Genomic DNA, 19,644 nt, shown 5'->3' with positions numbered 1-19,644 from the left:
TCAGAGAAATTATTTTACTTTGTGGTCCCTTATCACTTGGCTCTGAAACTGCAGACTTGCATTAAGGATAGTTGTAATCCATGAACCGTAAACAGGGATCAGTTAACCTAAATGGAATAGAAATGCCTTGAAATCATTTAAGCATGCATGAGTAAATAAAGAGGGGCAGAAGAGAGGGAAATAACATTAAGCAGGCATCATTGATATCCAAGATTAAGACAAATTAAGTCATTCAAGTGTTTCCTCCCTTTTCTGTATGATGTTTGACAGCAAAATTAAACTCACCCATTTTGCTGCCTTCATCGCTGTGCTGCCCCTGCAGGCTAAAAATGCACTCCCAGAAAGAGTTCTTTAAATGAAAAGCAAATTCTTTAAATGAAAATTTAAATTTATTTTGAAATTTTAAAATGGCATTTTATCAATTTAGACACACTGTTTGACATTATTAGATCAGAGAATTTACAGTGACTCACAGATAAAGATTTGGCTTTTACATTCAAATGTTAAGTACTTCAGAATAGCTTTGTCTTGTTATTTCCAAACCAGAAACACTAAAGAGCATTTTACTTTACCTTTCAACCATCTTTGTTAATTAACAGATTTCTGACATCTGTTGTACTTGAAGGGGAACATGCACCACACCAAAAGAATAACTTCGTTTGAATGGATGAGTACCTTAATTACAGCTCCAGATTTCAGACTAGTTCATTGTAGCAGCAAAAGAAAGTGCTAAAGTAGAAAGATTTTAAGAAATAAATTTTCCTCAGGTAGACTGCAGAGCCTCACTTACTTGGAAAGCCTCTTTATGAAGACAGAAGGGTCTTGCTATCCAATGCTGAGATCATACAGTCTTAGTTCAGCAAACTTTGTCAAGTTTTCATAGTAATTGTGAAAACAGTATTACAGAATTCCATCCTATCCTGATGCTATCCTTGTATTAGATTAATTGAATTTCACTGTTAATCACCATCAGACTTTAAACCGTGTCAATTTCATTGCTCACTATAGGGTTTTTTCCTGCTCTCTAGCACTGACTTAAAACTGGATAAACAGAAAACACTTGCAGGGAAAAGACTTGATCAATTTGCCCATTCTGGCAAGGAGAGCACCCCTTGAGTGTGTACAACATAACTGTTCCAACACTCATCTTAAAAGTTCAGAACCCCTCTGGTTTGTAAAAACAATGCAAGGTCCAAAGCACTGAAAAAAAAAGCTATAGATTTTAAAGTACAACTTTTATGATGTGATGACACAAGGAATCTCATAGTAAGGTATTCAAACAATTAAGATTCCTTTGTATACACCTTAATACAAGAGGCTGCCACTGACTTCAGGCAGCAAGCAGCACATAATGAAAGATCTGGGACCACAGCATCAGCTTTGTGCTAGAGTCAAGCATTTAACGAATTTATGGGGCATGAGGTAAACTGAGATTTTGTCTTGTAAGAGGAAAATACTTCAAGTCTCACACAATACATTTCCCCCCTACCTTTATCTTCACTGTCTGATGGAACACCATTAAAAGAGTGGCAGGAATGCTCTATTGCCCGATTCCAGAAGTCTGTTGCACATCAAAAATCAGACACATTCCCTGCTCAGGAACACGCAGCAGAAAGTGTGAAGGCTCTGTTATATTACAGTTTTAGAAGCCACATAAAAAACATGTATATAATCTTAATCTTCCCTGTTAGCCTAGTTAATCCACAGGTATGATGATATGCATCTCAACATCCAATGAAATAAGTGTATTCATAAGCTCTTAAAGTACATAGAAAACCCAGTTCTGTCCTCTGATCCCATTTTCAAGTTTGTTTTATTCACTCTTTTGGATGACTATAAATAAGTGTTTCCACTATGGAAAAGAAAGTTAGCACAGTACATTTTCATGACTGGGGAATGGATTTTTCTGAAGACATCTTCAAAAGGATAAAAGCTTAGAAAAAAAATAACCTGAATGTTGAATTCAGTTCCTTATAAAGTCCCTTGTAAAAAAAAAACCTAAAAAAAAAGGAAATAAAGGGAAAAAAAAGGAAATAAAAAAAAGGAAAACTGCAAGGCCCAGATTTATTGCTTTTCTTCAGTTTTTTCCTTGTTCTCTTTCTTCTCACATTCTTTGCTCTCCTCCTTTACAGAAAGCTCTTCTAGTTTTTCAGCAACTTTATCAGCGCTATCATTTTTGTCTGTGCCTGCTAAGAGATTGATTAGGAAAAAAGTTACAAACTGGCAGTAACAGATTTTCCTGTTAGAGGGGAAAGTGGAGTGAGATAGGTGAGGAGACACTGCTGGTATTCAGAGTAGTAATAAGAGTAAAGAAATTCTCCACTAATCACTGGAGTGATTAATTCCAGTTCTTTTCCTTTGGTAAGTATCTCAGATGTCACAGTTCAAGAAATAACCACCTGAGGGCCTAATCCTAGAGACTGAGAAACATGTAACATTTGGTCACCTTTGCTGCTACCAGTAACAGACTCCATACAGTGTCCAGTTAAGACAATGTCTCAAACCCATGGCTTCTTATGTATCTTAATCAGAAGTCAAGTTCCCCAGTTTGAAACTGGGAAGAGGAAGTTCTTAAGACTGAAAAAAAATCTAAGTATCTTGATGAGTGCTGACTGCAGACCACTCATAATCTGTACTTTAGAAAGATGGAAGTGTTTATTTTACAAGATGAGCTACCTTGACACAGGCAATTATACAGGGCAGTGCATAAATCAATAGAAGAAATGTTAAAACTTCATACACATTAACAATTATAAAAATTAAGTATTCTACTGGCATGATTATATATTTGTGGAATTTGGGAAGGGGAACTGGAAGGAGGAAATATTATTGTGGTTGCAGTGTTCACAGTTCATTTATGTAATATAGACCAGAAATGTTTCCTTAGTAGCCTTTCCAAAAGGGCAATGTCCCAACAGCAACTGTAACAGCCTTCTATGAGAAAGAAGGCAATTGTCACTCCTGTGAACTATTACTCTCGCAGACAGAAAAAGCACCAGAACTGAAGACCACAGCTCAGTACAGAGTGAGTCTGCTGAAACAGCACTCCAGGGTGCTGTAACCACTCAAGACACCTGGAAAAGTAGCATGGTACTACACTTAGACTTGTAACCTTACCTTTCTTTGCTTTCTGGTTTACTTCATTCCTGCACTCTTCAAATTTTGCCTTGAATTTCTGTGCATCTGTTTTAGTACAGACAAAATATAGTTTTTCATTAGTTTTACCTCCTTCCAACACTGAATACTTCCAAGTTTCAGTAAAGATACTTGAGGAAAAGTTTTGTGCAAACAAAACTCATAGGCACTTACGAAGTAGTCCAGTTTAAAATCATACAAGATGCTATGTGAAATTCTTGAATCCCATCTTGTGCAGAAGCAGTTTATTTTCTTTAGCAAGTCTATTAAAGCACCTTCTTTTGCAAAGTATTTAAAACTATGCCAGAAGGAGTTGTTCTGTAGTTACTGCAACTCCCAGCTGTCCCTAGCCCACAGGAATAAGAATGATGTCAGGCACTGCTAATATGACTGTCTGCTACTGTCTGCCAGCTACATTATACCCTAGAAGACCTCCAGTTCCTTACCATAACTTACGATTCTTAGCATCAAGAATGCAAGGTAAAACCTGTTTCACTAGTACAGCATTCAAATTCAACACCCCAAGGCCCATGACTCAAACTGTTCCTGACTACAATAGCCAAGCATAACACTTGTTATGTTTTGGCTTAATCCACCACTTGATTTAACAGTCATTCCAAGCAGCTGGTGAAGTTACAATAACGTTTCTATGCAAGTAGTATAAGCAACAGGACACAAGAGCAGATCATGCAAGCTAGTTTTTAACACCAGAAAGGTAAGAAGGTAATTTGGTATATACCAACTCGGTCTGACGGACCACATGAGGTCACTGTTCCGCCACAGGAACTCAGAAGCCATTATGAAACTAGTTCAGGAAGTATTTGTATCAATTCCTTTTTAAGCATCACCAAAAGGAAGGATGCTTGAAAGGCACGCTTATGTCATTCACATGTCAGCTGCTCAGTCAGTACTGCAAGGATAAACAGGCAAAGAGGACTTCTCCCTCAAGACAAACACCCAATGAGCTCAACAACTTCTACCAGAAAGAGACTTTTCTAAGATAAACAAATATTTACCAAACCCCTCTAATTTCCTGATTAAGGAAGAAACAGTTGGACCAGGAAGACTTATTTAGTTAAATAACATGGTATTGAAGACTTCAGGATAAGGAAACAAGATATACTAAGTTCTTCCAGATATAGGGAAATCCATCTATTTAAAAAATATACAACAACATTATTAGCCATGCAGCATGTAGGGAGAAGAGGTGGCTAACACACTAAACTTGTGTGGCAAATGGCAAAGCAGGAAACACATTTTTCCGATTCCTTGGTTTTTTTTCGCTTTTTTAAAGAAAAAAAAAGCACAACACTTCCTTGATTCAATCCTAAGGAGCTGGGAAAGATACATTAGCATTCAGCCCTAGCTAACTGATCCATCTGTAATCACAGATCTACTTTCTGTTCTGGTAGCCCTGAAAAAGAGCATCAACTACTATGATAGTGCTTTTCACTGCACATTTTAATTCAATCAAAATAAAGAAGATACTCAAAACAATTACAGGAATATATCTGATGTTCTGCTAATGCAGACAGAGCAGCAATTTCAGGTCAGCATTTCCTTGCTTCTAATGCAAACATCAACTACAACTGAGCACCTGAAATAAGTGAGCGCAAGGTGCATGTATTAATCTCTACCCCATAGTATTACTGCTTTTAGTTTTATTCTAACTGGCATTACACTTGCATGACATAGCTTAAGAAAAAAAAAAAACAGTGCCAAAGGCAGAAAGCTCTACAGCTGTTATTGGAGACCTAATTACTACACTGTTTGTCAACACATATGGTTAAGCAATTAACCAACTTCTCTCAGTTGAAGCAGTAATTAGGTAACACTAACACGCAGTGGCAAGATATAGCATATCTGAAATAGTGGTTTACTGTAGTGTTTAGACACGTAACTTAACAGTATAGAATCAACGTTTAGTTCAGTGCCAGTCTACTCACTCTCTGCATTTAAAAACCGGATTGCCAGAAGTTCAGGTTTGGGGCTTTCATCTGCAAAGTCAGCATGTGTGTTCCAGACCCACGCCCTGTCGCTCCCAGCATTAGGCCTCAGCTCCATTAAAGGTGTGACTGAAAGGAAAACATTAAAAGATGTACAAAGCACAATAGTAAACGTTTTCCACAAGCGTCCATCAGTCTTACTGACAACTGGCTGCAATGCCTATGTAAAACACTTTATGCAGAAATAGTTTTGAGTAAATAGAAGGTAATGGTGCCCATATGTACCTTTTCTTTACGTTGTCAAATAAAAGGATGCAAGACCATCACAGTATAAAGTATGCTAGATTCCCTGTTTTAAGAAACAGTTTCATTCAATTGTTGTATAAAAAAAAGATGACTGTGATGCTACAAGAGATGCAGTCACTAAGCACAGCTCTGAAGAACAGTCACAGTTTAGGAGGAAACAGACAAACCATATTCATTCTTTTGCACACTGAAAATACTACAGAAAAATATTTAAGAAAAGCCTTTTTCCTACAATTAGTCATCAAACAAGGTTCGTTTATCTCCGATCATGTACTAACAGATATTACACAATTCTGAAGTGCTGCAAGATGTGTACAGCATATGTTCAACCCATTTGATCCTTCCCAGTAAATGGAGCTCTTTCCCTCCAAGACATTATAATTACTCCACTTGATCGAGGAAGTTGGAACTTGTCACAGTGCTCTAAGACTTTTTACATTACACACATGCGAAGTTTAAACAAGGCTTTTTTTCCTCCCCATTCCCTGGGTGCTTTCTTTAGTCTGGGAGAAATCTGAAGCTTACTCACTTTCTTGTATGTTTTAAATTTAGAGATCAAATTACATTGTTTAATGTTTTGGAAAACACAAAAAACCCTTTTGAGACTAACACTATAAATTCATCAATTCTGTTTTGCGTATGTGCAACATTTACTTTCCTAAACAAAAGGTTTATTCTTGTTGGTTGGCGACTACACCTCTTTCATATTTGCCATTTCAATTACTAAACAGGAACACCTGTGTCCTCTGAATAGTCTGATTCTCTGAAAAGATCTGCCCACAGAAAACAAGCATTATTGCTTTTGACTTCAGATTTGTATTAAGCTACTTCAAACAAGTTATTTCAAGTTATCTAAATGTGATTTAACTTGAGAGATTATTGTACTCTTCATGTAAAAAGCTGAGTATTACCAAAGCAAGCAAGTAACGAAGTATTACCAATTTAGACTTGAAAATCAGTAGAACTAGCAACAAGTAGACTATCTTGCCCTTTCATGTTCATTTTTATTCAGAGGATCAAAGGAACAAACCCCATCAGCTCTCACTACACTTCCGTTTTGAAGGATTAGCTGAATATATCATGTTCATTTCAGTTTATTTCACAAGCAGAGAAAGGCAGCCTTAGATTAGTCTAGCATCTCAGTAGGTTTTCTGATGGTTAAGCAATTGCTTCCATCAAATCAAAGTCATAAATTGTTACATGATTACTTATTTCCCATTCTTTTATTAAAACAGCCAGCATTCATTAATTTCTTATTATTTTCTACATTCTATTAACCATTAAAAAGAACATGCACACACCGATTGGGATCAATCACATAATATGTGCCTATCCCAGCTAAATTTTAAAGTGTCTTTAGAACACTGTCAGAGACTGAACAGGAATAAAAAAACCCCAAACCCAAAACAACAAAACCACAAAACCTTCTAGTCCCATCCTTGCAGGCAATCACCAAAACGAATTAAGGGTTCTTTCCATTAACAAAAATAAGTATTCATTGTTTCTGATGCTCGTAACCTTGTGTGCATAGCAAGAGACAACTGCAGCTACAGTCCAGTATGAATTTGGCGCCTCTTTAAAGACATGCAACAGTTCTCTGCCTGCTACTAAAAAGATGCCAAATTCTTAATTTACAATGTACACTTTGACAAGCTTATTTTTAAAATCAAGTAGTAAAGTTTAACATACTATAATGGTTTGCACAGATTTTTAGGGTTTTATCCCTCCTCATGAGAAGGCGAATTGTCCCCTTCTCCTTGTGTTTTAGGAGTTTTACATCACCAGTTCCTCGTTCTTTCCATTCTGGAAGGTCATTCTCGGATGCAAATCGAAATAGCTTTGCTCGCCTTGAAGAAGAGAGAATTCAAGAAGTTAGCCTGCATGTGGAAATGTTTATCAAACAGCAGATGACATCATCAGTACACTTGTTGTTTTAAAAGTCACACACAAGAAAAAAAGAATTATTACTTTAGTAAGGTCCCCTGTTCTGCTTCAGCATTCAGACCGAGAAACTGATAAAAGAAGCCCGTATTTAGTAACAAACTATCAGGAAATATGTAATATTCTAATATTCAACAGGTTCTGGACACACTTTGGGGGGATGATAAATGTATTTGGTGTAGGCCACCTTTTAACTTAAGGTAGCTAATTAACACAATCTGTTATAGCTAGAGTTTTTCTATCTATTATGAATACAACTGCTCCATCCAACCAGCAATATTTATTAATGTAAGAAACTGAGCACCTTGAGGCTAAGACTCTTGCATAATTCCAAGCCCAGTATTTGATCAACTGTTAACAAAGTGCCTCACCCTCCAGAGTTACTCATTTCCTTTTAACTCCTAAAACTTAGTTGTTGCTTTTCTTAACTCAGGAATAAAGGAAGTGCTGCACCTGCTTCAGAACATCCCTGTTTAATTTCCCAAGATGGTAGTATGCCAAGAGAAACAGCACTCTGGTACCTTAGCCAAAACTGATCCAAGAGGCTGTCTGGGCTCTGCTAGTGAGGAATTTAAGACTCTGCTACAGAAAAAGAAGCACCTATTCACACAACAGGATATATATGGAAATGTAAAAGAGCAAGGGATAGGGAATTGTAATAAGACAGGTCCGTCATGAAAAAGATGTTGGGACATGCAACTCTTAACAGACACTCTGGTGCAGAACTACTTCCTTCCAAAGCAATTCCTTCCTTTAAAGTCCAGCTGGGCACTCAGTAAGAATAAAAAGGATTCCTTTCCTTCTTCACCCCTTTGTAGACATAATGAACCTACAGATCACTGGAACATACACTATTATTTCCCCCACTCCCTTCTTAATTAATAAAAATTCTCTTTCCATCTGATACTGCACATCACATGCACAGAGAGGCCTAAGGGTCAGAGACCTCACCATGCTTGTCAAAAACTGATCATTGCTTTTACCAGAATTTGTATAGAGAACTCAAATCTCTCTTCCAGATGAACAACACCCTTCTGTGATTAAGTAAAAGCAGTATTTTCTTAAACCTATTTAAAGCAAACACATCAGCAATCACATTCAAAACGCTGCTTAAACCTCTAGCCTACATGTTTCTTCAGACTTAAGCTACTGTGATTTGAGAACAAGCCTAACCTAAGGATAAAACTACCTCTAAGACAACAGAAAGGTACTATCACAAATGTCCCCATACTGCACTGCATCTACTGCCTTTATTGTTTCAGCATATCATACATCACCCTTTACAACTGGGGATGCATGGCAGATACACTACATTCTTCCTCCCCCTCAACCCCAATACTTGTTTTATACTGTGATCACACAGCTTCAAACCTCTGATTATTATCCAAGTCAATGTTTTCCTACAGGCTAAAGAATATTAAAAGAAGATTTCTGGTATCAGCTCCCTTCTATTTTTCCAGACTTGGAGCACTATTATCAATTATTCCCCCACTCAATCTCTGCCATCACAGTAAAGAGCTACCAACTTAGGTTACCACTTCATACACAGAGAATCTTAACAACTTACCTATTGTTTTATAAACACATCAAATTTAAGCCTAACAAACATTTACATATATTAATTTAGAAATATTCTACTTGCATCTTAAAGAGTTCTTCCTCATCTTCTTCCAGAGTTTTTATTTCTTGCTCAGGAAGGGAAACTATGGGCTCAAACTGAGGATCATGGTTAGAATCGTCTGCATTTTCAGTTGAAGTATCATGCTCATCATGCGTTTCCTGGAAAGAGAGGTAAAAACCAAAAACTTGCAATGTACTTAAAATCTGAAGTATGCATATCTGTGTTTAAAATTAAAACATTTGTGACTATTCAGCAACTGGATTTTAGTAAGTGAAATACCCTGTAATAATAAAGAAAAATTATTATAGTGGAAACCAAAGGTTTAAAGTCAACATACACCAAAGAGAAATAAAAAGGTGCTCTTGCAGTGCCAGATATTTTAGTCCTACCACCCACAAACTGTGCAGAAGCTCAGCTTTGAAGCTCTTAATTATGGAAAAATAATACCTTCACCCGTTTCTCCTATATAATGTGTTTGATTAAAGCACTAGTATTTCTTAGTGGCTAATGGCCTATCATTAATGGAAAAAAGAAAACAAAACAAAACCCCACAAACATACCAATACAACCACCTAACCCAGCTTAAGTGACACATTACTTTCAGAAGTTCATTATTCCAATCTTATGTATTGGAATCATCCACAATCAAAGGTATTTTTGAAGCACAGTTGCAACACATATGACTTTTTTTTTTTGCTTTAAGAATTAAAGTTTTTCTGCTTTAAAATTTTTTGTAGAGCTTTAGGTTATGGGCAAAATATGACCTCCTATTTAGTTATTTAAGAATATGCAATAGAATTCATTATGCTTAAGAATTGTCTTTAGTATGTGACTAGTGACTAAAGGATAAATATCTTCACTACTTCATACATATGCACTGCTAAGGATTCAGTACAGAAGCCTAGAAGGGAAATTCATCTGCAAGTTTAATAAGGCCACAAACAACTATCTCAGGTCAAGGGAATTGATTTGGGTTTTTTTTTACTGTTGTCTGAATAACAGAAAAAGAACAATTTATACATCAAAGACATTTAAATCTTATTTTCACTTCCCAGATGAAAGAGCCCACTCTTACATGTTCTACTTCTAATATCTTTTTTAGAGCAGATACGCATCACACATGGTATGAAGCACCCTATTTCCACTAAGTAGGAAAACAATTAAGAAGGGGCAACGGAACATTAAGTGAGAATGCTGCAAAATAAGTTTTGGGTATGTCAGCATCACAGCAGCCAGCATTAGTTTTCTGTCCTCAGTGTTCCAGCATATAAGAAAAAAGCTAAAAAAGCATTAAGTCACATCAGGTTTTAAGAAAAAAAAGAAACGATGGTAAAACTTTTAGGTAGTTTCCTCCAGAAGCAGGTAGCACATCCCGTATCGTAATTCATCACCTGTTCTGTGCCTGACCAATTAATTACAGCAGTAGTGCGAAACGCGTAATTCAGTATAACCACATGTAAGAGAAAGCAGATCCCGTTATCACGATAAGATCCTGTCCTGCCGCTATGGAAGCACGTGGGGCTGCTTCTCTCGCCGGGCCGCGGCACGCCTGGTTCAGTCCAGGGATGGGGGGGAGGGGCTGGAAAGGAGGAGGAGAAGAAGAAAGGAGAGAAAGAGGACATGGTTCGCCAAGAGGCGGCCAGGTCGCGGACGGAACCGGCTCCAGCTCCCTCGCGGTCGGGAGGAGACGCGGCCGTTGCAGGGCGCCCACCGGGCGGGCCAGAAGCGCACCCTCCCCTGCCAGGGGATGGCCAGGCCCCAGGAAGCACACGTGCCCGAGCCGCCTGAAACGGCCGGGCGCCCGCACTGAGCCGAGCCCTGTGGGACGCGGCGGCGCTGCCTCTACCTCCTTCCGGCAAGGCCCAGAACCCGTCCTTCCCGGCCCCGGGCCTCACTTGACCTCCGTTCCCCCACCCGCCTAAATCCTTCGGCTCCTGTGGGCCGCCCCACGCCCGGCCGGCCCTCGGGCCCTCTCCCCCGCCCTCTGCCTCCAGCCGGGCCCCACCTGTTTCCGTTACTCTCCCCCACCACCGTGGCCCGCGCTACCTTCCCTTTTCCCCCGCCTGCATCCCCCCTCAACGCTAGGACTTCCCCACTGAGGCCCCCGGCTCCCCTGCCCGCCGGAGCGCGCCCACCGCCCTCACCTTAGTGTCCGCCATGGGGCCGGGCTCGCTGTGCTCCGCTCGCCGTTGCCGCCTGGCCGCCGAGCTTCCTGCCGCGCGCCCCCGCCCCTCCCGCCTTTACCTCATTCCCGCAGCCCGCGCCGCCGCTGCCGCAAGGCCCGATGGGAAACACCCACTTTCCCTCAGCGCCGCGCTCCCGGCCCGCCCCCGGCGCGCAGCGGCTGGTGAGGGCCTAGGAGCGGGTAAAGCAGCGGTCGCGGTCGCGCCTGCCCCGGCCTTGCCCTCAGCCCCTCTCGGCAGCGCCGATCCCGGCCCCGAGCCCCTTCTGCTCCCGGAAAAGGGGTTTTTTGTTATCCCTCTCATGAGGCGCTTCCCATCAGCCCTCGCGGCATGGCGGCGACCGCCCCGCGTCCCGACCTAAGATGGCGCCCGCGTGCGTGAGGTACGCGGCACTACTGTAGGTGTTCTTTAAACACTTGTATTTTATTTTCCAAGCGACGCGGCTGACCCGCAGGCGTTAGAAACGGGAATAAAACCGCTTCTCTCCCGTTCCATTTGTGACGGTCTGTGGGTGACGGCACAGCCCCGCCCCCAGGAGTCCGGCACGAAGAAGCGTGAGGTCTGCGCGGTCCGGGTTTGCCTTGGTGTCGGTGCTGAGGGGAGGCGGTGCGGGTGTGCGGCCAAGATAAAGCTGGTGCCTGCGTTGAAGGGAGGCCGGCGTGGGTGCTGTGTGGCCCGGCTGGCGGGAGCATGTCGGAGGACAGTGATCGGTGCGACCCCGACCGCGTTGCGGATCCTGTGGTGGACGCTACAGATGGGGCTGAAGTGGAGGGCAAGGAAGATGGAGGCGAGGGTGACCCAGCGGAGAGCCCCGCGGCCTGTCACGACATGTACAGATACATTAAGGGAGACTTGTTCACCTCCGAGATCTATAAATTAGAAATACAAAACCTTCCCAAATACATCGGGTTTAACGATGTGAAAAAGTTCCTTGCCAAATACGGACTCAATCCTCACAAGATAAAACTTTTCGGGAAACAGACGTTTGCGTTTGTAACGTTCAAGAGTGAGGAGGAGAGGGACCAGGCAATGAAAGTCCTGCATGGGGTGTTGTGGAAGAGCCGGCACCTCAGCGTCAGACTTGCCAAGCCCAAAGCTGACCCCATCGCCAAGAAAAGGAAGAAGGAAGAGGAGATGGAGCAGGGAGAGGTGAAGCGTCCGGCTCCCTCCAATGCCAGTGCAGAGGAGCCCCTGAGCAAGCAAATAGCAGATGTAGTTACCCCCTTGTGGAACGTGCCCTACGAAGAGCAGCTGGCCAGAAAGAAGCAGGAATGCGAACAAGTGCTGCAGAAGCTGACAAAGTAATTCCTCTTTGTAAAGCTACTGTCACGTTTACAAGACGTGACCTTATGATGGGATATAGCTAAATTTGCACAAATTGCTATCTCTAAAGTAAGTTAGAGGTAGGTCAAAAACCAAATCCCCATACAAAGTAAATTAATCTGCAATGCTCGGACCTAAAAACTCTTCCAGTTGATGAAGTTTGTTGTTCTTGGTCAGCCTCAGAACATTGCTAAATGAAAGGGTGTTATTTTAAGACCTGTTAAAAGATCTTGATAGGCCTAATGTTTGTGCCCTTGAAAAAATGTGGTACTGTCAAGTGGTGTGAGAGGGGATCAGGCAGTAGAGATGGCAGATCACTATTACGATTTTCTCTTTAAAAATCCCCTCAAGTGTTTATGCCTAATCTTTGTAGATCAAAATAGCCCTTCACTCCTTTGCCTCACATAGATAAAGCTGGTATTTTTTCATGCATGGGTACAGTCATAATTCTAGTACATGCTTTTACAACTACATTTAACTGGGTTTTTCTCAGGTACAGCTCGTGTAAAGTTGGAGGGGTTTGTGTGTTAAAATCTTTATCTGATAATCTGATACTTTTTATGCCCTGTACAAGAAAAGAAGAAGTCTTGTGCAACTGTTAACATCAGTTTTTCTAAATGCGTACTTCACAATTTTTGTTTCTGATTTGGGCAGGGAAATAGGAAATAACAACAGAGCTTTATTACCTTGGTTGTTCCTGCAGAAGCAGAAGTATAATAAACTGTGTTGCCCAGTAGAGGGAGTGAAAGCGTCACCATTACAGGTAACGTAATCCTCGGTAAAGTATGAAATGGGATTATAAATTTAGGGTTAAATTAAAATTTAAAATTTAAATCTATTTAGCCTTCAAATAGAGTGGGCAAACTGAATATTTGCCTTTATCTTGTAATGATTGATGAATTTCAGATGTTGCCTTTCATATAAATACTATGGAAATATTTAGAGGAAGCAGAATAGTTAAAATTAACTGGATATTCTAACTTTAAAGTTAATATGCTGTCCCTAGAAGCTTGCATTCTGGGCTGATACATTCTTCAACAGAGGTAATATTTTTCTGTTTAAATAGCAAGATTTACTAATAAGTTTTCATTTTTGCTGTTCTCATATATTAAAATCCATTAATATCTTCCATTTAAACTGAATGTCCTATGTTCACATGCAAATACATTTAACCGTATGAGGGTGCTTCAGGAAAAATTTGGCATGTACAGTTAAGTACTATGTAAATATCTTACATAACTTTATTTTAAATCTAGACTGAATATCGCAACAAATGTGAGTTCTTGATTGGGATTGGTGTAAATCAAGAAGACAAAACTGTGGGTTGTCGTCTTGGCAAATATAAGGGTGGTACATGTGCTGTAGTGGAGCCATTTGATACTATTCACATTCCTGCTATTGCCAAAAAAGTAGTAAAAGTTTTCCAAGACTACATAAGGTGAGCACAAGTACAATGATTTCTCTGTAAAGGTTTTGATATCTTACTCAAAAATATCTTTAAAACTAAATATTATGACAGGCCTAGTGTTTGCTCTGAGGTTTATGACCTAAGATGTACCAGTCTCAATGTTCAGCAGATCTTTGATGCTTATATCTTGTACTTACATCACCGGCTGGCTTTTCCTTGCTCTTGCTCAGCTGTTCAGAGATGAAGATACAGGTACCAGCCAAACACAGCTTTATCTCAAGTAATGAGATGTATTAGTCTACAATAAAATATGTCTGTTATTTGAAAGCTTCTTCCACTAATTGTAAAGTAATACTCAGAAAAAGGCTTTTTAAAAGATTAATTTGGATAACAAACATCAGTTGCTTCCTTGGATGAAGAGAAGAATCAACAAGGAATAAAATGGAAGTTGCAAATTTAAGCAAGAATATTTTTGGGGAAAAGGAGTGGTTTCTTTAAAAAGCAACTAAATCCTCAAAAATTGAAAGCTCAGAACTATGAAGATGGGAAGTCTGAACTTGGTATGAAGCACACTAGCCAATGAAGGCCAATGAAGGCATTATAAAAAACTGGGTCATCCTCTGAATGCAGTGAGAAGCTGCCTGTATCCTAGCTGTAATTTTGGAGGGGTTAAAATGGGCAAGAGAGTAGTGAGAAGCAGGGACAGATTATTTTGCATTAGGAGATACTATCTATTTATCAATCTCTTTTTTCTTCTTCATTAAGATGTGGAAGTCATTCTTTTCTTGACAAATCAATATAGCCTCTGTTTGTACTTAACATTTTTCATCACTTTGCATAGTGAGCTGCTTTTGTTTCAATCAGCTGTTGAATGTTATGCAAAAAAAATAGTTCTCTGTTAAGTAACTGAGCTTCTGAAAATTGCAGGTCAACTCCTTACTCAGTTTACAGCCCAGAAACCTATGAAGGTCACTGGAAACAGCTCACTGTCCGTACCAGCAGGAATGGCCACATCATGGCAATTGTTTATTTTAATCCTCAGGTATTTAACTTTATATATAATGTGCAGACAGGCAAATAGCTGTAAAATAACATAAATTTGATTTTATGAATAGTGTATGTTAAAGAGAAATATTATTTGGTGAGTTTACCTTCTATTACTACTCTTCTGTTTAGATGAATCTGATACATGGAAATGAACAAGTAATTAATATAGAATGCATACACTAAATCATATCTTTAAGTCACTAAGATAACTATTCTTTGTTCTTTCAAATGAAACCTTTAGAAATTAAGTAAAGAAGAGCTGGCTGACCTGAAAATCTCTCTGGCAAAGTACTTCATGGAAGGAATGGGAAAGATCAGTGGTGTTACTTCTCTGTACTTTGTGGAAGAAGGACAAAGGTGAGAGAGTTGACTTTGCTTTGGGGGGGTTTTGTTGTTTGCAACAGAAAAGTAGGTGGCACTTCCACACCACTGTTTTGTCTATTTCACTCAGCAGCAGTGTTACTTATTTGGTGAACAGTTGCTTACCTTTTCCGCAGGAGACCCCCAAAATTTCCCATTCTCCTGTAGTGCTCAGGTAGATAAAGGCAGGCAAAAGCTTCAGTGGTTGAACCCACCGGTTGCTGGCTGCCAAGCTGTAGATTTACTGGAGTAGATAGATATTATTATCAGCAAGTAACTTCTGCTTCCTTTCTTCTCTATTTCATATGATTGTTTGATGGCACCATCCTCTTCCACAGAGCACAAGGCTCACACTTCATCTAGAGACAGTGTAGGTCCTACTGTTGACATCAGTGGAACAATTGTACACTGTCAGAAAAAGGAATGGCCAAAAAGATCATCTCTAAAAGGATATGACAAATGTTGGTTCACTATAAATTACTGCGTAGCATGTACTGCTGCAGTTTTTAAGATGACTAGAGCTTTGGTAAAAATTCTGACAAATGTGTTTGTCTTCTCTTTTTTAATCTCTCTTTTGCCCCACTGGCCCTTCCTCCTGCCAGGAAGTCTCCCAATCTTGAAGACTTGCCTTTGGAGCACGTGGCTGGTGACAAATACATATATGAAGAACTTCTTGGCCTAAAATTTAGAATTTCTCCTCATGCATTTTTTCAAGTAAGGATGATACAACTTGCTGATTTGACTGGGTCTGCATTAATGCCCTTAAGCTTGGCTAATGCTGGGTAACAGGATGTTATATAGCTAGAGATCTGATTATTTAGATATTTGGTATGATTAAATACCTTTGAGAATTGTGTTTGGCTATAAAAATAGTGAATGAGTGTAAACATGATGGAAGCATTTTGAAGACAACTTTTTGTTGCTTTTTAGTAGTTCAGTACCATTTGCCTCCTGTTGAATTGCAGCCTGTATGTACACAGGACATACAATAGGGAGTTCAGGAGTCTTTGTAGTACTAATTTTTGATTGGTGTTTCAAAACTTACTTCTAGCCTTCTAACACTTCAAAGCCTCAGCAGGTGGCCTGTATCATTGAAATGGAAAGTATTGAAATAGGAAAGAAGCATATAAATGCTTTGAAGCTAAACTCTATTATCTGCCATAGATTACAGATTATTTCCTGCACACACATAGTGTGCTTTGCTTGCTCTTCAGCACAGAGACACTTGTTGTATAGGCACTGGTTTAGAAAGCTTATTATACGCTACTTCCTTAGCCATGATGTGTAACTATAGAATTTACTTCAAAGCAGTATTACAACAAGGCTATAATTGTCATAGTTAGATTCTGATGGTTTTGAATCTTTCCTAGATTCCTAGAAGTCCAGACTTCACTTTATTGCTTGGTATTTTGCTTAATTAATTTGCTTGCAGCCTCCTCTAGTTTCCAGACTTGCTTTTTAGGTACTATAGGACAAGTCATGTTTTTACTAGAACAGAGATAACAAAATATTACTTCTCAGGAGAACTGAGTGAGTCTGTAACAATGGAATGGTGATGTCTTAGCATGTTCCAGTCTAGATCAGTTACATGGGATTGCAACTTATGTGTCATGTTGACTTGTTTCGTAGAAACAAGAAAAATATATGTGCACATTTACTCTTTATGAAGAAGTAGATCTATCGAAGCATAATTTCACAGGTAAACACGCAAGCTGCAGAAGTGTTGTACACTGCCATTAGAGAATGGGCACAACTGAGCCAAGAGAGCACGGTGCTTGACATTTGCTGTGGTACAGGAACCATTGGGATTTCTTTGGCAAAGGTGAGTGATTTCTCTTCCTGGCTATAAGCTACTTCTAGAGATCTACATCTGTTAATCGTGCTTAACTTGATGCATTTGAAATGCAACACATTATATCTTAATTTTCTGCAACTAGTTTATAATTCAACTGTCTGCAGCTGTTTTACCAAATCATGATGTAATGTTCAGCTGCCTAAATGATTTTGAAACCAATAGACGCAGAGAGAATAACAGGCCTGTAGGATTGCCAAAGTTTACTAGAATCTATCTAACTGGTTTGGACTGTCTCAGAAAGCTTTGGATATGAATAATAAATGTTTACTTACCTAATTTTTTAGAGTAGAGCTTGCTAGACCATATAATGGAGTCTGCTCCCCAAAAAGGCCAGCATTAACTGGGGTCTTACCTGCAGGTTGGGATGACACAATTTCAGTTTTAAAAGTCTCCATTTATTTATATGGGTATTTCTCAACCTTTTTTCTGGCTGCAAGGCAGTAATTCTCTGGCCAGGTACTAGTCACTGTTCATGTACAGTAGTTAAATTGACTGGTGATGCTCTGAATAATGGTTCAATTTACATACCACAGACAGTTCTTTTTCCATTGATTCTATAGCAAGTAAAGAAAGTGATTGGAATTGAACTCTGCCAAGAAGCTGTACAGGACGCCAAAGTGAACGCACAGATCAATGGTTAGTTAAGCTAAACCACTTAAGATCTTTGTTTGTTAAGAAGTATAGTAGTTGTATTTCTAGCTTCTCTTCACCTTATCTAAGCAGCTTGCAATTACATGTTGTTGATAGTAATCTTGTCCATTTTAAACATTTAATCTCTCTTGAAAACAAATACTGTGTTAGTCTGTGAGATCAATTTTCCTGTTGACTAACAGTTAGCTCTTCTTTTTCTGCAAAAAGAAAACAAAAGATTTTGTTTTGCAGAAATGAGCTGAAGCCACAGTTGCCCTCATAAAGAAAACATTAACAGTAGCTGTTTTTCGTGGGGTTTTGCTTTAGTCCAGATAATGGAGGATACTCAAGTTACTGTTAAGTGATCTGAAGTACCAGCACTAGTTTAAATTACACTGATGGCAGGGTTGACTAAACACTTCGTAGTTCATAAAGCATCCCAAATTCATATCCAGTTTGAGGATACTGAAGATGCTTTGACAAGTACCCTGATAACATCTTTTCCTTTTTTCTTTTTTTTTTTTCTTTATAGACCTGACTAATATTGAATTTCATTGTGGGAAGGCTGAAGATATTGTTCCTTCCTTGATTAACATATTAGCTCCTCAGAACCCCATTACCATTGTGGATCCACCACGAGCAGGGCTGCGTAAGTTTATCTTCTCTTACGTTTTTTAAGTCTGTTCTCAATGGTGATTGGTGGTGAACTTCAGAAAACACCAGTGGAATAAATCAAGCAGGAGGCTTCAGGGATAGCTTGAAACATCTGGGTATTGCAGTGGTTTTGTTCAGGCTGGAGTCTCACCTGAGATTTTTCTGTCTGGTGCACACATTTGGAGGTAAATAGCACTCTTGGTTTTGATCATCTAGATTCCAAGGTAATTCTCGCCATCAGAAGAGCTGAACACCTGAAAAAGCTTATCTACGTATCCTGCAATCCTAGAGCTGCAATGAATAACTTTGTAGAGTAAGTGTATGTGGTAAGAAAAATACATGTTTCCTGGGGAGGGGGACGGTGTTGGACTTCTAGTTTGAAGCCACATTCACTGAAGCATACCACCTTTCACCAGAAACAGTTAGATCTGCCGCACAGCAAGCCAGGACTGGTACTGCCCAGTCAGCATGTAATAATAAAAATATTAGGGATGGCGAATAACCCCATCATGGAATTGCAACTTGGGGAAGAAAAACTTTTCTTGGAGGAGTAGCAGTTACAAACAGTCTACTAAAATGTTAATACAGTTCTTCATTCCCTTTGTTCCCATCAAGCCTTTGCCGGGCCCCTTCCAACAGGGTGCGAGGAGCCTCCTTCCGCCCTATTAAAGCGCTGGCTGTGGATCTCTTCCCTCAGACCAAGCACTGTGAGCTACTGATACTCTTCGAAAGGGCTGACTATGCAAATGGGAGCTCTGCTGAAGCAGCACCTGCTGCTGCTCAAGCCACATTGTCAGGACATGACTCTGAGCTCTCGGATGGCACCAACCCATCAAACACTGATGCAAGCCAAGAAACTTGTGTACGTTTAGATCCTGCACTTGAGGAGAAGGAATCAGCTTAACTCCTGAGAGACTTGACAGAAACTACTTTTGCTTGTTAACAACTCCCAATACCATTGTTTCTGTAACATCCAGGTAATAAATCTGCACAACAGAGTAATTGCAAGGCTTCCAAGTTATTTTATCATATCGATCTCAGTTAAGTTTCATCATGTACTTTTAGGCCAAATCCTGCTTTTCTCCTTCTGCCCTCAGGAAGAAAATCGAGTGAAATAACATCTGGTGGTCTTGCTCTTGAATCAGCTTCAAATCCAGTATGCCGTGACTACCTTCAGATATAACTATTTGAAACCTGGGCTGATTCTTAAGGCACCACCCCTTCCAGTGCATGTA

The 19,644-nt window shown here is 39.8% G+C and overlaps 2 protein-coding genes and 1 non-coding gene across 3 annotated transcripts; 1 reads left to right on the top strand and 2 right to left on the bottom strand.

The window, feature by feature from the left end:
* Positions 1 to 1,117: 1,117 nt before the first annotated feature.
* Positions 1,118 to 11,247, bottom strand: RANBP1 (RAN binding protein 1). The gene is made up of 6 exons (XM_005147737.3): positions 11,094 to 11,247; positions 8,971 to 9,107; positions 7,077 to 7,234; positions 5,082 to 5,210; positions 3,118 to 3,183; positions 1,118 to 2,189 (listed from the first exon to the last, which is right to left on the bottom strand). The coding sequence occupies exons 1-6, from the start codon at positions 11,106 to 11,108 to the stop codon at positions 2,065 to 2,067; spliced, it is 630 nt and encodes a 209-aa protein (XP_005147794.1). The 5' UTR covers positions 11,109 to 11,247; the 3' UTR covers positions 1,118 to 2,064.
* Positions 2,903 to 3,035, bottom strand: LOC115946309 (small nucleolar RNA SNORA77). The gene has a single exon (XR_004080411.2). It is a non-coding gene; the product is annotated as a small nucleolar RNA SNORA77 (small nucleolar RNA).
* Positions 11,248 to 11,346: 99 nt separating the features above from the next.
* TRMT2A (tRNA methyltransferase 2 homolog A) lies at positions 11,347 to 19,402 on the top strand. Its single transcript, XM_005147844.4, has 11 exons — positions 11,347 to 12,433; positions 13,110 to 13,218; positions 13,712 to 13,893; positions 14,791 to 14,905; positions 15,152 to 15,267; positions 15,873 to 15,984; positions 16,970 to 17,092; positions 17,686 to 17,761; positions 18,288 to 18,404; positions 18,626 to 18,722; positions 19,025 to 19,402. Exons 1-11 carry the CDS (start codon positions 11,823 to 11,825, stop codon positions 19,311 to 19,313), a joined length of 1,947 nt encoding a protein of 648 aa, XP_005147901.3. The 5' UTR covers positions 11,347 to 11,822; the 3' UTR covers positions 19,314 to 19,402.
* Positions 19,403 to 19,644: the final 242 nt, after the last annotated feature.

Source organism: Melopsittacus undulatus, chromosome 12 (assembly GCF_012275295.1).
Source record: "Melopsittacus undulatus isolate bMelUnd1 chromosome 12, bMelUnd1.mat.Z, whole genome shotgun sequence".
In the NCBI taxonomy this organism is placed as follows: Eukaryota; Metazoa; Chordata; class Aves; order Psittaciformes; family Psittaculidae; genus Melopsittacus; species Melopsittacus undulatus.
The sequence above is the reverse complement of the archived record's forward strand: the minus strand, read 5'-3'. Positions and strand labels throughout refer to the sequence as shown.

Excerpts from the sequence above, each read along its gene's own strand:
- RANBP1 (XM_005147737.3), bottom strand. Across the intron at positions 7,235-8,970 it reads GAGGAAGAACTCTTTAAGAT|GCGAGCAAAGCTATTTCGAT; the intron begins GCAAGTAGAATA and ends CTCTTCTTCAAG. Across the intron at positions 2,190-3,117 it reads AAACCAGAAAGCAAAGAAAG|CAGGCACAGACAAAAATGAT; the intron begins GTAAGGTTACAA and ends TCAATCTCTTAG.
- TRMT2A (XM_005147844.4), top strand. The coding sequence starts at position 11,823 with ATGTCGGAGGACAGTGATCGGTGCGACCCCGACCGCGTTGCGGATCCT. Across the intron at positions 17,093-17,685 it reads TTGGGATTTCTTTGGCAAAG|CAAGTAAAGAAAGTGATTGG; the intron begins GTGAGTGATTTC and ends TTGATTCTATAG. Across the intron at positions 17,762-18,287 it reads AGTGAACGCACAGATCAATG|ACCTGACTAATATTGAATTT; the intron begins GTTAGTTAAGCT and ends TTTTCTTTATAG.